The following is a 15269-nucleotide window of genomic DNA, read 5'->3' as shown; positions in this document are numbered from 1 at the left end:
CATAGATGGCAGCCAATGACCAATGCTTCAGTCAGGTCAGTCTTCAGCAGAGGAGATTCCTATGAGGTTTGGACAGTATCAGAGACCCGTCCCTGGCAACATGACTTGTCAGCCTCTAGCTGTCCCGTGCACTCTCTTCAGCCATGTGTCAGTTCATGCTACTGGTCTGTGGATTTCTCTGCGTGAGAAGCTTACCAGAGAAAACACTGGAGTGTATGCTCAAGCAGTGGCCTGAGGCATGGGAGAATCAGTTCAGTTCAGTTCAGTCACTCAGTTGTGTCCGACTCTTTGAGACCCTGTGGACTGCAGCATGCCAGGTCTCCCTGTCCATTGCCAGCTCCCAGAGTTTACTCAAACTCATGTCCACTGAGTCAGTGATGCCATCCAACCATCTTATCCTCTGTTGTCCCCTTCTCCTCCTGCCCTCAATCTCTGCCAGCATCAGGGTCTCTTCAGATGAGTCAGTTCTTCGCATCAGGTGGCCAAAGTACTGGAGTTTCAGCTTCAGCATCAGTACTTCCAATGAATGCTCAGGACTGATTTCCTTTAGGATGGACTCATTGGATCTCCTTGCAGTCCAAGGGACTCTCAAGAGTTTTCTCCAACACCACAGTTCAAAAGTATCAATTCTTCAGCATTCATGGGAGAATGTTTCCCACTAAAATAGAAGTTGACTGCTAGACCACCTTAGACAGAAGCCAAGAAAAGGTCTGCTGTTAACACCTCACAGTCCTGGTTGAGGACAGAAGTACCGGACACCTCAAAGGAATGCCAATGATTATATACTTCACTGATAAATTTTCAAGTCTTGCACTTGATTTTTTTTTTTTTTAACAATTTTTGACCATCTATCTATACCACAGGTAGAACATAGCAATTCAGGAAGTTTCTTTTTAAAAAAAAACCAACACAAATTGCACTATATCTATAGAGAGCTTCAGAAAATGAAGGATTAATAGGAACATGGAGGAAAGAGTCCTATGGAAATCAGAAGAAAGCAGAACTTATGTCAGCTGCTAATCTGACTGAATGAAGCTGATAAGTTAGATTATTTGCCCTGCAATTGGACAGTGTCTAAAAATCCAAGTCTGTTGAAAACAATTCCTATTTCTATACAGTTTTTTCTAAGTCATTAGAAATTTCAGCAAGAGGAATGTTGGGAAAAGATAAGGTTTCTCAGTAATACTTTCTAGAATTTACCTATTTCAATTAAATTCTAAAAAGCAGATGTTCTGAGAACATTCAATGATTACAGGACCCATATTACATTTTTTTCTGGACTAAAGAACAAATGTTGAGACCTTCATTAGTGGTTTTACCATTTTTCCCTCCATCAACTTGAGTAGTGAGGATAGGTGGTCTGAATCTCTGACCCATGATCACTGTCAAATGTTCTGAACATTTATCCTCAGCAACATGCAAAAGAAGATTGTATTTCTCCTATACAGGGACAGACAGACTCTGTACAATAGCATAATTTAAAAAAAAAGATTATTCTTTAAAATATTTTGTCTGCATCCAAGTCTTTACATCAGATCTCTGAGGATTCCAGAGGTTGAGATGAAAGACATTCTTGTATCTAGATTCGTAGAAGAATGTAGAAGCTACAACTCTTTTTGTTTGATCTGGGTGACATGCTTCCAGCATGTAGGGGAGTACAGATTTAAGATGCGTACCTAAAATACATATTTCATAACAGAGAAAATTATTTTTGAAGCAAAGTGAAAGTATTTGGGCTTTCCTGGTGGCTCAGACAGTAAAGAATCCGCCTGAAATGTGAGAAACCTAGGTTCGATCCCTGGGTTGGGAAGATCCCCTGGAGAAGGGAATAGTTACCCATTCCAGTATTACAGTACCTTCTTGAGTTTGATATTATCATCTCCATTTGGGCTTTCCCTGGTAGCTCAGGTGGTGAAGAACCCACCTGTAATGCAGGAGATTCCAGTTTGATCCCTGGGTTGCGAAGATCCCCTGGAGAAGGGACAGGCTACCCACTCCAGTATTTATTGGTTTCCCTGATGGCTCAGACAGTAAAGAATCTGCCTGCAATGTGGGATACCTGGGTTTGATCCCTGAATTGGGAAGATTCCCAGGAGGGGCACATGGCAACCCACTCTAGTATTCTTGCCTGGAGAATCCCCATGGACAGAGGAACTTTCAGGCTACAGTCCATGGGGTCACAAACAGTTGGACAGACTGAGTGACTAAGCATGGAAAGCATTAATACATAAACAAAAACAAAAATATCACCCCCAAATCAGTAATATTTTAAAGAATTTCAAAGTAGTCATTTATAGGTTTTTAAAGACCTATAAACAAAATATAAATAAATGTAAAATTTGAAGATCTGTGGGCAGAGGTCAAATTATAGATTATAATCTATAATTATATCAAATTATAGATTAATTCTAATAAGTTCTATGTAAACTTTACTGATTTTCACTGGCATATTTTCTTCCAGTGATAACAATTTTCCTTTGCCAATTAGAAAATAGTAGTTATTTCTATTAGGCATAGAAAGATAATTTTTAATATTTTGGGCAATAGCTAGAATCTATAAAATGTACTCATTATTCAAACTCCAATTGTATATCAATAACCATGCTTCTATGGATTAGTAATACTGGTTTTGGTTTTAATGGAATGGGGTGAGGAAGGTGATGGTGAGAAGAAACCCGGACTCATCGTGTATAGCTTGATTTTGGAGATGTGTCTTTGGCTAAGAGAAAGAACTATTCTGGCAATGAATATAATCAATATAACTGAAGAGAGCTGAATAACAACCTTTAGTCCCAAATAGCAAAGGACAACACCTGCTCTTCATGTGATTAGTAGGACTCAAGTTGAACAGCTTTTTGTTTCTTAACAAAAGAGCAATCACATTTTGTAGAAGTCTTCTCTCTCTCTTTTTTTTTTTTTGGCTTTCTGGCTCAAAGTTAATTGACAGAATAGAAAATGTGGAGAGTTATGGTTGAAAAGTTTTGAATTTCTGGAATCTATGACACTGGATTTTAAGTATTACTAAACTTGAATTCCAAGTGAATTAATACCTTGAGTGAATTTTCAAATAGGCATCATATGTAGAGAAAGAAAAATTAAGGCAACCTTCTATTATTATAAATGATGACATTTTAAAAAATGAGACTTTAAAAAATAATTAGGATGAAAACAATTCTTAGAAGTTGAGAGGATGTTACTGATAGAGATGAATTTGTTTACTGCATAACTAGATTTTAAATTTTCTCAAGTAAATCAGTACACCAGGACAGGTCACTAGTTTAGGACATGCCACTTCCACCTCCCAAAGCACTCCTGGGGCCTGCAACCCCCAAATGGCAACAAGAGACGCCCCACAGCCCTGTGGTGGAAAACCTGCCCTGTGTAAGCTGCCTGCTAAATGACAACCCACCCGCTTGGAGAACGGTATCTCATGCTAGGAAGTGGTCATCTTCTGTCCAGGGAACAAAAACAAAGAGGTGCTCATCTCTGCTATATGCACTCTGATGCCCACTTACCCTCTATTCCCCACTCCTCTCACTCCCATCAACCATCTTAAGAAAACTACCAGGAGATCAGTTTGGCTGAAATCAGATCCATAAACTGAAAGTCAAGTCAGAAAAAGCAAATATACAAGTCTGAAAGTAGGCTTTTCTATTTAAGAAACAAACAGAATCATCCACACCAGAAAAGAGGTACAGTAAGTCAAGGGTACTCCTTGTTCTTACAAATATATAAAAGGTTCTGGATATCAACAACTAATCCATTTTGCCTGATTTTAATACTTTCCACTAATAGTTATCCTACAGAATTCCTATAGATTTTAAGATAAAAGAGGTAAAGCTTGAAACCTAAAGGGCAGGCTTAGTTTTTAAGTTACTAAAGAATATCTTGTTAAAAATCACTCCCCTGGAAGGAAGTTTGATAACATTGCCTTAGAGTGGCTTAGAGTTTTTCAGGGAAACTGAAATTAGCACAAAAAGAACTTTCTCTATGAAGACTTCCACTGATGACTTAAAGTGATGAATGGACAAATTTATGTATTAATATATATTTTATTTATATTTGAAAATGCAACTAACATCAAAAGAATACATTTATATCTTAAAATTTTATTAGGAAAATTTTAGGGAGTAATGAAACTGTTTTCTATTTTAATCTGGACTGGTAGTTACATGGGTGTATATGCTTAAGAAAAATTCATCAAACTCTACACTTAAGATCTGTGCCTTTCAATGTGTTTAAGTTTTACACCAATTAAAAAAACTAAATTACAAAAAAGGTAAATCAAATGCAAGAAAGCGATAAAAACTAACAGTATGGAAAATGGCAAACTTTGACAGAATATCTGAATTGATTGAAGTTTTGGAAACACTGGCTTATGGAAAGGTGAAAAAAAGTAACATCCAAAGGAAATTAAGTGAGTTTTGAAGCCTGACAGTGACTCTTCCCAAGGGATTCCTCTCTTACCATTCTTTATTGAGATATCTCTTTGCCTGAGGCTAGAAGCCAGCAGTAAAGATCAATTACGATATTTATCTTTGTGTAAAGATGCATATAAAACTAAGTGAATTCAGTGAGGTGCTGTATATGAATTCTATATTAATAAGAAGCTTGTTAATTAACACAAATAACAGTATGGTACTGGCACAAAGACAGAAATATAGATCAATGGAACAAAATAGAAAGCCCAGAGATAAATCCATGTACCTATGGACACTTTATTCTTGACGAAGAAGGCAAGAATATATAATGGATTAAAGACAATCTCTTTAACAAGTGGTGCTGGGAAAACTGGTCAACCACTTGTAAAAGAATGAATCTAGAACACTTTCTAACACCATACACAAAAATAAACTCAAAATGGATAAAAGATCTCAACGAAAGACCAGAATCTATAAAACTCCTAGAGGAAAACATAGGCAAAACACTCTCTGACATAAATCACAGCAGGATTCTCTATGACCCACCTCCTAGTATTCTAGGAGGAAATAAAAGCAAAATAAAAGCAAAAATAAACAAATGGGACCTAATTAAAATTAAAATCTTCTGCACAACAAAGGAAACGATAAGCAAGGTGGAAAGATAACCTTCAGAATGGGAGAAAATAATAGCAAATGAAGCAACTGACGAAGAATTAATCTAAAAAATATACAAGCAACTCCTGTAGCTCAACTGCAGAAAAATAAACGACCCAACCAAAAAATGGGCCAAAGAACTAAACAGACATTTCTCCAAAGAAGACATACAGATGGCTAACAAAAACAAGAAAGATGCTCAACATCACTCATTATCAGTCAGTTCAGTTCAGTCACTCAGTCGTGTCCGACTCTTTGCGACCCCATGAATCGCAGCACGCCAGGCCTCGCTGTCCATCACCAACTCCCGGAGTTCACTCAGACTCACGTCCGTCGAGTCAGTGATGCCATCCAGCCATCTCATCCTCTGTCGTCCCCTTCTCCTCCTGCCCCCAATCCCTCCCAGCATCACAGTCTTTTCCAATGACTCCACTCTTCACATGAGGTGGCCAAAGTACTGGAGTTTCAGCTTTAGCATCATTTCTTCCAAAGAAATCCCAGGACTGATCTCCTTCAGAATGGACTGGTTGAATCTCCCTTGCAGTCCAAGGGACTCTCAAGAGTCTTCTCCAACACCACAGTTCAAAAGCATCAATTCTTTGGTGCTCAGCTTTCTTCACAGTCCAAGTCTCACATCCATACGTGACTACTGGAAAAACCATAGCCTTGACTAGACAGACCTTTGTTGGCAAAGTAATGTCTCGGCTTTTAAATATGCTATCTAGGTTGGTCATAACTTTCCTTCCAAGGAGTAAGTGTCTTTTAATTTCATGGCTGCAATCACCATTTGCAGTGATTTTGGAGCCCCCCAAAATAAAGTCTGACACTATTTCCACTGTTTCCCCATCTATTTCCCATGAAGTGATGGGACTGGATGCCATGATCTTCATTTTCTCAATGTTGAGCTTTAAGCCAACTTTTTCATTCTCCTCTTTCACTTTCATCAAGAGGTTTTTTAGCTCCTCTTCACTTTCTGCCATAAGGGTGGTGTCTTCTGCATATCTGAGGTGATTGGTATTTCTCCTGGCAATCTTGATTCCAGCATGTGTTTCTTCCAGCCCAGCGTTTCTCACGATGTACTCTGCAAATAAGTTAAATAAGCAGGGTGACAATATACAGCCTTGACGTACTCCTTTTCCTATTTGGAACGCATCTGTTGTTCCATGTCCAATTCTAACTGTTGCTTCCTGACCTGCATATAGGTTTCTCAAGAGGCAGGTCAGGTGGTCTGGTATTCCCATGTCTTTCAGAATTTTCCACAGTTTATTGTGATCCATACAGTCAAAGGCTTTGGCATAGTCAATAAAGCAGAAATAGATGTCTTTCTGGAACTCTCTTGCTTTTTTGATGATCCAGCGGATGTTAGCAATTTGATCTCTGGTTCCTCTGCCTTAACTAAAACCAGCTTGAACATCTGGAAGTTCACAATTCACGTATTGCTGAAGCCTGGCTTGGAGAATTTTGAGCATTACTTTACTAGCATGTGAGATGAGTGCAACTATGCGGTAGTTTGAGCATTCGTTGGCATTGCCTTTCTTTTGGAATGAAAAGTGACCTTTTCCAGTCCTGTGGCCACTGCTGAGTTTTCCAAATTTGCTGGCATATTGAGTGCAGCACTTTCACAGAATCATCTTTCAGGATCTGAAATAGCTCGATTGGAATTCCATCACCTCCACTAGCTTTTTTCGCTGTGATGCTTTCTAAGGCCCACTTGACTTCACATTCCAGGATGTAAATTATGCCTTTATTGGGGTTTCCCCTTGCCACAAGACAGGACAGAGTAAAGGATTTAGAACTTTGGCTACTTTGAATAATTCTAGAACACTCTGGGCTGGAGGAAGGGTCTTCATTTGGCTGGAACCTGGCCTGGGGATAATTTAGGGCAGGGGCAATGCTGGCTCAGTATTTTAGAATATGATAAGAAGACAGTTGAGAGATGTGGAATTGGAATTGGTTAGTGCATATGAAGGAGGTACCCTGTGCATCTTGAAGCACTGGCTAGCCTTCAGAGGGTTAGTCCCTCCCCAGACAAAAAGGTTTTTTAAAATGTCAAATAATCATGATATACATACATACATAGAGTTTGAGGAAAGAAGAACTAGGAAAAAATTTTTTTGAAAAAGTAAAGTAACGAAGGATCACTAACCCACACATTAAAGAAAAGATAGAGAGTAATTACAGCCATTTGGAATTCATTTTAAGACTACATATGTAAATAGATACAGAAATGGATATTCTGTCATGCACAATGCTGCATGTTGTATCATGAAGAAGGTATACGATACATTATAGCATGTGTGCTCAGTTGCTCAGTCACATCAGACTCTTTGCAACCCCATGGACTATAGTCCACCAGGCTCCTCTGTTCATGGGACTCTCCAGGCAAGAATACTGGAGTGGGTTGCTATTTCCTCCTCTAGGGGATCTTCTCAACCCAGGCATCAAACTCTTGTCTCCTGCATTGGTAGGCGGATCCTTTACTGAGCCACCTGGGAAGCCCCAACTATCTATTATAGAGAAGAAAACAAAAGAAAAGCAGAAAAGTAGGGAAAGATTATTTATTAGTATAAACTGTACTGGGATAAGCAGTGAGTGCAGGGAGAAAACATGTCTTTTTCCACCACCCTTCTAAGTTCTCACTTGGGGCCCCTATAACAAAAGACAGATGAAAAAGAGAAAAGCATGCAAAATTATCTAATGTAAGTTTTATGTGACTGGGGAGCCTCCATAGGAAATGAAGGCCCAGAGAAGCAACTCAACCTCAGGGTTGTGACTCTGGGTGTGATAAGGTGTGGAAAGTCACAGGGATGTGACAGGACGAGAAGGGGCATGGGCTACATGTGGAGCCTGCTTCAGAGGACTCTCTGTGTCCTCTGTCTTTGGAGACAGAAGGCTCCTGTCCTCCACGTACAGGGAAGACAACTCCCTCATGAGGCCCTTATGACCTGCTTCAGGGGAAGGTCAGAAAGTCCTTCCTACCTGGTGTTTTACAAACTCCTTCATCTGAGAATACTCAATACACCAAGGTGCTGTATTCTGGGGCAGCACGTCCTGAATCTTATCACTATAAGGCTGCTGCAATTTTTTATATTCTATCATTGTACCACATGTAAAAATAAATCCATATTCCCACAATAATAGCTACCATTTATGAAATGTTTCCTATTTTCCAAGCACTGTGCTATGAACTTTATACAAATTGTCAAGAGTAATTTTTATATTATAAGATGTTTTCATTCTTCCCATTTAACAGGAGGAAACTGAGAGCATAGAGAGTTAAGCAGCCAAATTGAAGATCATAGCATTGGTAGGTGACAGACCAGGACTCTATCCCCTTTACAAGTAAATATATGGTCGAAAATGTTTCAGTATGTATGGTAGAAAATAAGTAAATTATCCAGTAATTTCAAGAACAACGTGTTTATTTCCATTTTCCTCTCCATAAGAAGTCTTTGAAATTTCATGGCTTTGGGTCTGATTTGTAATATTTCACTATTATTTTATATTAAATCACTCTGCAATTATATTGGCAGTTTGTTGAGTTCAGCAGGACATTCATAAGTCACACCAAATGTCGGACAGACATTACACAGTCCTGTCTGATGCACTGTAAGATATCTACTGCCCTGAATCTTTGCTCAGTAGAACATCTTGTGAAAGTGAATGTTGCTCAGTCATGTCCAACTCTTTGCGACCCCATGGACTATACAGTCCATGAAATTCTCCAGGTCAGAATACTGGCTGCTGCTGCTGCTGCTGCTAAGTCGCTTCAGTTGTGTCCGACTCTGTGCGACCCCATAGACGGCAGCCCACCAGGCTCCCCCGTCCCTGGGATTCTCCAGGCAAGAACACTAGAGTGGGTTGCCATTTCCTTCTCCAATGCATGAAAGTGAAAAGTGAAAGTGAAGTCGCTCAGTCGTGTCCGACTCTTAGCGACCCCATGGACTGCAGCCTACCAGGCTCCTCCACCCATGGGATTTTCCAGGCAAGAGTACTGGAGTGGGGTGCCATTGCCTTCTCCGCAGAATACTGGAGTGGGTAACTTCTCCCTTCTCCAGGGGATCTTCCCAACCCAGGGACAGAATCCAGGTCTCCCGCATTGCAGGTGGATTCTTTACCAGCTGAGCCACAAGGGAAGCAGAATGTCTTGTATTCCCCCAATTACTTACTCCCAAACACCTCCACACATTCCTAAAATATCTCTTAGGGCAGTGTCTCTCAAACTACCTGTGGTAGTTTACTTTCCCCAACTCCATAATCTGTCCAATATTTATACCTTTATTAAAAAAAAAAAGTCACTATGGGAAAATGAAACAAAAAATTAAAACATACAGAATATAAGTTCCATTTTATTGCATTTGACAGACAAAAATTACCAGGCAAGTGTCTAAATGGTTACTGTCAGTTTTTGCTCTTATCTCATTGCAGGCCAATAAATAGATAGTTTACAGACCAGTTCTGGTTCGTGGGCCACATTCTGAATAGCACTGACCTAGAGACAGTACCACCTTTGTTGAAAATCACTAGTAAAAATAAAGCAATACATAAGAATGGTAGTTAATATTACCTTTAAAATTTTTATGCTAAATATCCTCTAGTAGAGACTGAAACAAACAATAGTATCCAGATAAACAACCCTGCACTACTTTACATACTCCTGTCTAAATCTTCAGACATGCACACAAGTCCTAGTTCGTTCTTTTTTTAAAGGGCAACCTTGTATTCTGATGTTGAATTTCTCTTTGCAAAGGTGCATCTACACTATTTACAGAGTGAAAAGTCCAGATTCCTTTTACGAGCAAAAAGCTAAAGGATAAAAACAAAATTTGATTTTAACAGGACTCATAAAAATATACATACACGGAACACGAAAATGATGGTCTTCTCACTGCCTGTCCACGTGGAGGTTCCTGCCCATCAGCCTTTCCCGTTTCCCCACGTCACACTTGACTTCCTGAGAGTTCACCCTGTGCCTGCCCCATCACTCAACACAGGAAGGACCACAAGGATAGGCTTTGCTTTTCGATCATGGTCCACTTACTTATGACACTAATACATTACTTGTCCAGAAGAATTTGTTTTAAGGCATTGACTCCTTTTCTTTTTTAGTGGTGTCCTATTGAGAATATTGTCACATGAGAACACTGTCAAGGCTTCTCCTATCCTAACCACAGCTTTGACAGTAAGTAGAGTTAAATATCTGTCCACACACAATGTACAGAATGACATTAAATTTTAAAAATTGCTTTAAAATGCTATTAACTTTAAAAATTTTCATTAAAAAGATTCGAACAAATGTCTGATGTTGTTCTCTACTTAACTTTAAGGTAAAGTCCACAATGAGCTGTGAATTTTAATTATTTCAATTTTCTATGAAGATTCCACACACGACATAAAATATTTTAGTATGAGAAATATTAAAATATGAGTATGTATAAATAAAGGCAATTGTTTATTTCTTAACTTAAAGTTTTTATTATCTAATATCTGAAAATTCTATTATACTGATATAAGCAACATAAATATTAAATTAACCATAAAAATTAAAATACTAACCATTAATATTAAATATAAATACTAAATTCCTAGTGTCAACCAAACACTTAGAATAAAAAAATCAATTATGTCATTTTGATTTAGAATATTAATTTTCTTTTAAAATTGTATTAATCAGCCTGAATTTGAATTCTGTATATTTAATAAAACATGATCTTACCCTGTTCTTGGCCACCACAGTAACTTTGCCAGCTGCTTTGGATTTGTCTGTAAGGTAATAAAGAATGGCTGCTTCAGAAAAGTGCCTACACCCCTGTTCAAGTAAATGCAACGTTACATAGAATTTTCTACTTTCTCATACAGTGAATGTGTTTTCTATGGTCCTTTCAATAAAAATGCTAACAAACTCAGCTCCCAGAGTTGATTATAAAACAAAGTAATCCAAAAGTAACATCAGGGATTCCTCTACTTAATTGACAAACCTCTGCCCCTAAATCTGATTGGCTGGCTGGATGCCCTCCAGCAAGCATCCAGTGCATTTCATTTCTAGGCTCCGGTCAGCCCGAGTGCCCTGGGGTATGTAGGATCAGGAATTAAATCCCAGTTACTTCTACATGCACATCTTACTACATGCCAGACAAGGAATAAAGACTTCAAAGAGACAACGTCTTATTTAATCAAGGTGCGTGCCCTGTCTCCACTTCACAGCCTGAGGTTTTGCAATGGGCCCCATTCGGAGCCCCGAATGGGGCTGCCAATAGTGCTCTCAAGAAAGACGCAGTAAGAGTGAAGAGGCTAATCAAACAAGAGTACAGCTAATCTTGAACAACATGGGTATTTAGAGTGCTAACCCCTTGTGCAGTCAAAAATCCACATATAACTTTTGATTCCCCTAAAATTTAATGACTTGTAGCCTACTGTTAACTGGAAGCCTTACTGATAATATAAACAGTTGACTAACACATATCATGTATGTTATTATGTATTATATACTATATTCTTACAACAAAGTAAGCCAGAGAAAAGAAAATGTCTTTAAGCAAATCATGAAAGGAAAAAATATTTACAGAATACTGTATATATATATCAATGCTGTAAGTTTGCGATTTGTTTTTAAGATGAATCATCTGTCTGTCACCACCTATAGCAATTTTGTCTTCTATGATACAAAATACTATAGATGTCACATGTATTACTAACACTAGACATCAAATATGAAAAGATAATATGAAAACAAAATTAATGTTTCATGAAGAAACAGTAACATGGCTGCCCAGTGTAATGGATATGATTGCTCACGGTAGCCCAGCCTCTACGTTAATGGATAAACCATAATAACATTTTTATGGCAGACTATATTATGGTCACATTCATAAGACAGAATGGGACACACTTATATTTTTTAAAACCCCTTACCTGTGATGATAGGCTGATATGCAGTTTCCCCAATTATTAGAGAGAGAGGTACTGTATGTAATATAATTCTTTGAAAGCAAAGTTATAAGACAGTAAGAAAACTAACACATCATTAATTTTGTGTTACCTATCACTCACATTTTGCCTATGTAAGGCTCATCTATTCACTCCAATATAAGTCTTGCACACAATGTTCTACATGATGAATACCTGGGCATTAATGATGAGGACACAAAGTGTCATACAGTACTCCACTGCAAGTATTAGACTTTCACCCAAGGATAAAAAACAAATACATTTATGAACTGTATGGCATGATGATTATTTACTATTCATTGGGTAGAAGTAGGTCATCATAAAGGTTTTCATCCTCACTGGCTTCATTTTGACTAGGCTGTGGAGGAGGAAGAGAAAGGGTTGGACTTTCTTATGGGTGGCAGAGGAGGTGGAGGAGGTGGAAGGGGAGACAGGATAGACAGGCTCACTTGGTGTCACTTTATAGAAATGTGTCTTCATTTTTGTCTGGCTTTTTTGCATTCTCATTTCTCCAAAATGATACTAACACTTCTTCCACCATTTGCTTCGGTTTCAGTGCCTGTATCATAGAAGAGTCCATGATGTAAAAAGTCAAAACCAGGCTTCAGTAATCTGAAACCTTCTGCCAGACTGTCTGATGTCAATTTGTTTTCTGGCACTGCTTCTTCTACATCTTCTTCCTCATAATCTGGCCCTGATTCAGAAGCAGTTATCTGTTAATTCCTCTGGTGTGCTGTCTTGAATTTCTCCAAGGTCTGGAAACTCATCACCTGCTACTCTTTTTGTCATATCCACAACCTCTTTCATGATGTCCTCAACTGGCTCCACTCTAAGTCCTGTGAAGTCATACACATCTGCTAAGTTTTCTCCAGCAGGGATTTACTATTTCAGGCTTGATGGGCTTCATGGATTTTTCTGTAACAATGGCATCTTCAATGGTGTAATCAATCCTTCCAGACTTTCACAATGTTCTATCAGGGTTCTTTTCTAGAGTGTTGACAATCCTTTCCATGTGTAACGAGCCTTAAAAGTCCTATGATCCCTAATCTACAGACTGAATTCAGTTCAGTTCAGTCACTCAGTTGTGCCCGACTTTTTGTGACCCCAGGGACTGCAGCACACCAAGCCTCCCTGTCCATCACCAACTCCTGGAGTTTGCTCAAACTCATGTCCATCAAGTCAGTGATGCCATCCAACCATCTCATCCTCTGTCATCCCCTTCTCCTGCTGCCTTCAATCTTTCTCAGCATCAGGGTCTTTTCTAGTGAGTCAGGTTTTTACATCATGTGGCCAAAGGACTGGAGCTTCAGCTTCAGCGTCAGTCCTTCCAATGAATATTCAGTGTTGATTTCCAAGGGACTCTCGAGAGTCTTCTCCAACACCACAGTTCAGAAGCATCAATTCAATGCTGCTGAGCTTTCTTTATGGTCCAACTCTCACATTCAGACATGACTACTGGAAAAACCATAGTTTTGACTAGGACCTTTGCAGGCAAAGTAATGTCTCTGCTACTTAATATTCTGTCCCAGTTGGTCATAGCTTTTCTTCCAAGGAGCAAGTGTCTTTTAATTTCATGGCTGCAATCACCATCTGCAGTGATTTTGGAGCCTAAGCAAATATAGCCTGTCACCGTTTCCACTGTTTCCCATCTATTTCCCATGAAGTGATGGGACTGCATGCCATGATCTTCGTTTTCTGAATGTTGAGCTTTAAGCCAGCTTTTTCAGTCTCCTCTTTCACCTTCATCATGAGGCTCTTCAGTTCCTCTTCATTTTCTGCCATAAGGGTGGTGTCATCTGCATATCTGAGGTTACTGATGTTTCTCCCAGCAATTCAGAGACTGAATAAGAGAAGATGTGTTTGGAAGGCAAGCAGACCACTTTGACACCCTCAGTGCTGACTGGTACTTGCTTCTTTTCCTTACTAACAAATATCTTTTGCAGCATTTTTTTTTTTTTCTAGAATAGGACACTTTCATCTGCATTAAAAATCTGTTCAGGCAGGCATCCCTTCTCCTCAGTGACTTTTTTAATGGCATCTGGGAACTCATCTCCTGCCTTTTGGTCAGCAGAAGCTGCTTCTCTTGTTATCTTGACATTTCTTAAGCCCAATCTCTTTCTAAAATTATCAAATCATCCTTTGCAGGCAGTAAATTCTCCAATTCAGATCCCTCACCTTCCTTTTGCTTTATGTTGTCATTTAATAACCTCACTTTTTCTTGAATCATACTAGAGTCTAAGGTATGTCTTTTTTCATAGCAAATCTGTACTCACATTCAGGCTGCAATTTCAATGCAAGGTAAAAAGGGCACTGCACTAAAGTGAAAGGTTTCGGTGCATGCTAGTGTAGCAATGGCGCTCCACTCCAGCACTCTTGCCTGGAGAATCCCATGGACGGAGGAGCCTGGTGGGTTGCCGTCTATGGGGTCGCACAGAGTCAGAAACGACTGAAGCGACTTAGCAGTAGCAGCAGCAGTGTAGCCAAAGTGACAGCTTCACAAATTTCCTTTTGTTTCACTTTTTTACCATGGTAGGATTCTTCCATCTTGAAATGGTGGCAACTTCAGTTGCAGACCTCCGTCTATAGTCCATATCAAGTAATTCTGTTTTTCCTTGGAACGTCATGACTTATTTCCTGGGTGCACTTTCAGCATTATTAGTGGCACTTCGTGGGTTCTATGGTATTGTTCAGGGCTTATGGTATTGCATGGAAAATATGTGAGAACTGCAAGAGAACACTTTTCACTGTGATACGGAACTTTAGCGGAGAGATGAAGTGCTCATGCAGAGGTGACCCATGTCACAGCATTTGCACAGGTGTGCACTACATCTGTGCTCACTGTGACAGCAGCAGGAGGTAGCTGGGAAAGTATTAACATAGCACAGTGTGTGCACAACACTTACCTGTATGCAATCATGGTTTAATACTGCGTTTTTATGTTTGTTTACATTTCATCCGGCTACAAATGGCACCATATACAATCTGTGTCTATGTACATTTTAATAAGTTTTAATTTTTATAATATATTTGTGTGTATTTCATGGTAGTAAATGATTAAAATAGCCTGCTATCTACATATAATTTAATCACTCATAATATACCCTTTTCTCAAATTTTTTTAGGTTATGCAGTTCATCTGTAAATTTTTTCAAATTGTCACCAATCTCCCCACACTTTTCATATATTTATTAAGTGAATTCACTGAAATTTGTGTATAAGTGAACCTGCTCAGTTTCAACTCATGTC

At 38.9% G+C, this 15269-nt stretch overlaps 1 protein-coding gene across 1 annotated transcript in view; it reads right to left on the bottom strand.

Annotated features, from left to right (window-relative positions):
- The window catches only part of ZCWPW2 (zinc finger CW-type and PWWP domain containing 2), a 141400-nt gene that overhangs the window by 22042 nt on the left and 104089 nt on the right, over positions 1-15269 (bottom strand). The window contains exon 6 of the mRNA XM_068983091.1: positions 10792-10838. Within this exon, the coding sequence (XP_068839192.1) occupies positions 10792-10838 (47 nt within the window). The remainder of the gene's footprint in view (positions 1-10791; positions 10839-15269) is intronic.

The sequence above is a fragment of the Capricornis sumatraensis genome, chromosome 10 (assembly GCF_032405125.1).
Source record: "Capricornis sumatraensis isolate serow.1 chromosome 10, serow.2, whole genome shotgun sequence".
Classification (NCBI taxonomy): domain Eukaryota; kingdom Metazoa; phylum Chordata; class Mammalia; order Artiodactyla; family Bovidae; genus Capricornis; species Capricornis sumatraensis.
The sequence above is the reverse complement of the archived record's forward strand: the minus strand, read 5'-3'. Positions and strand labels throughout refer to the sequence as shown.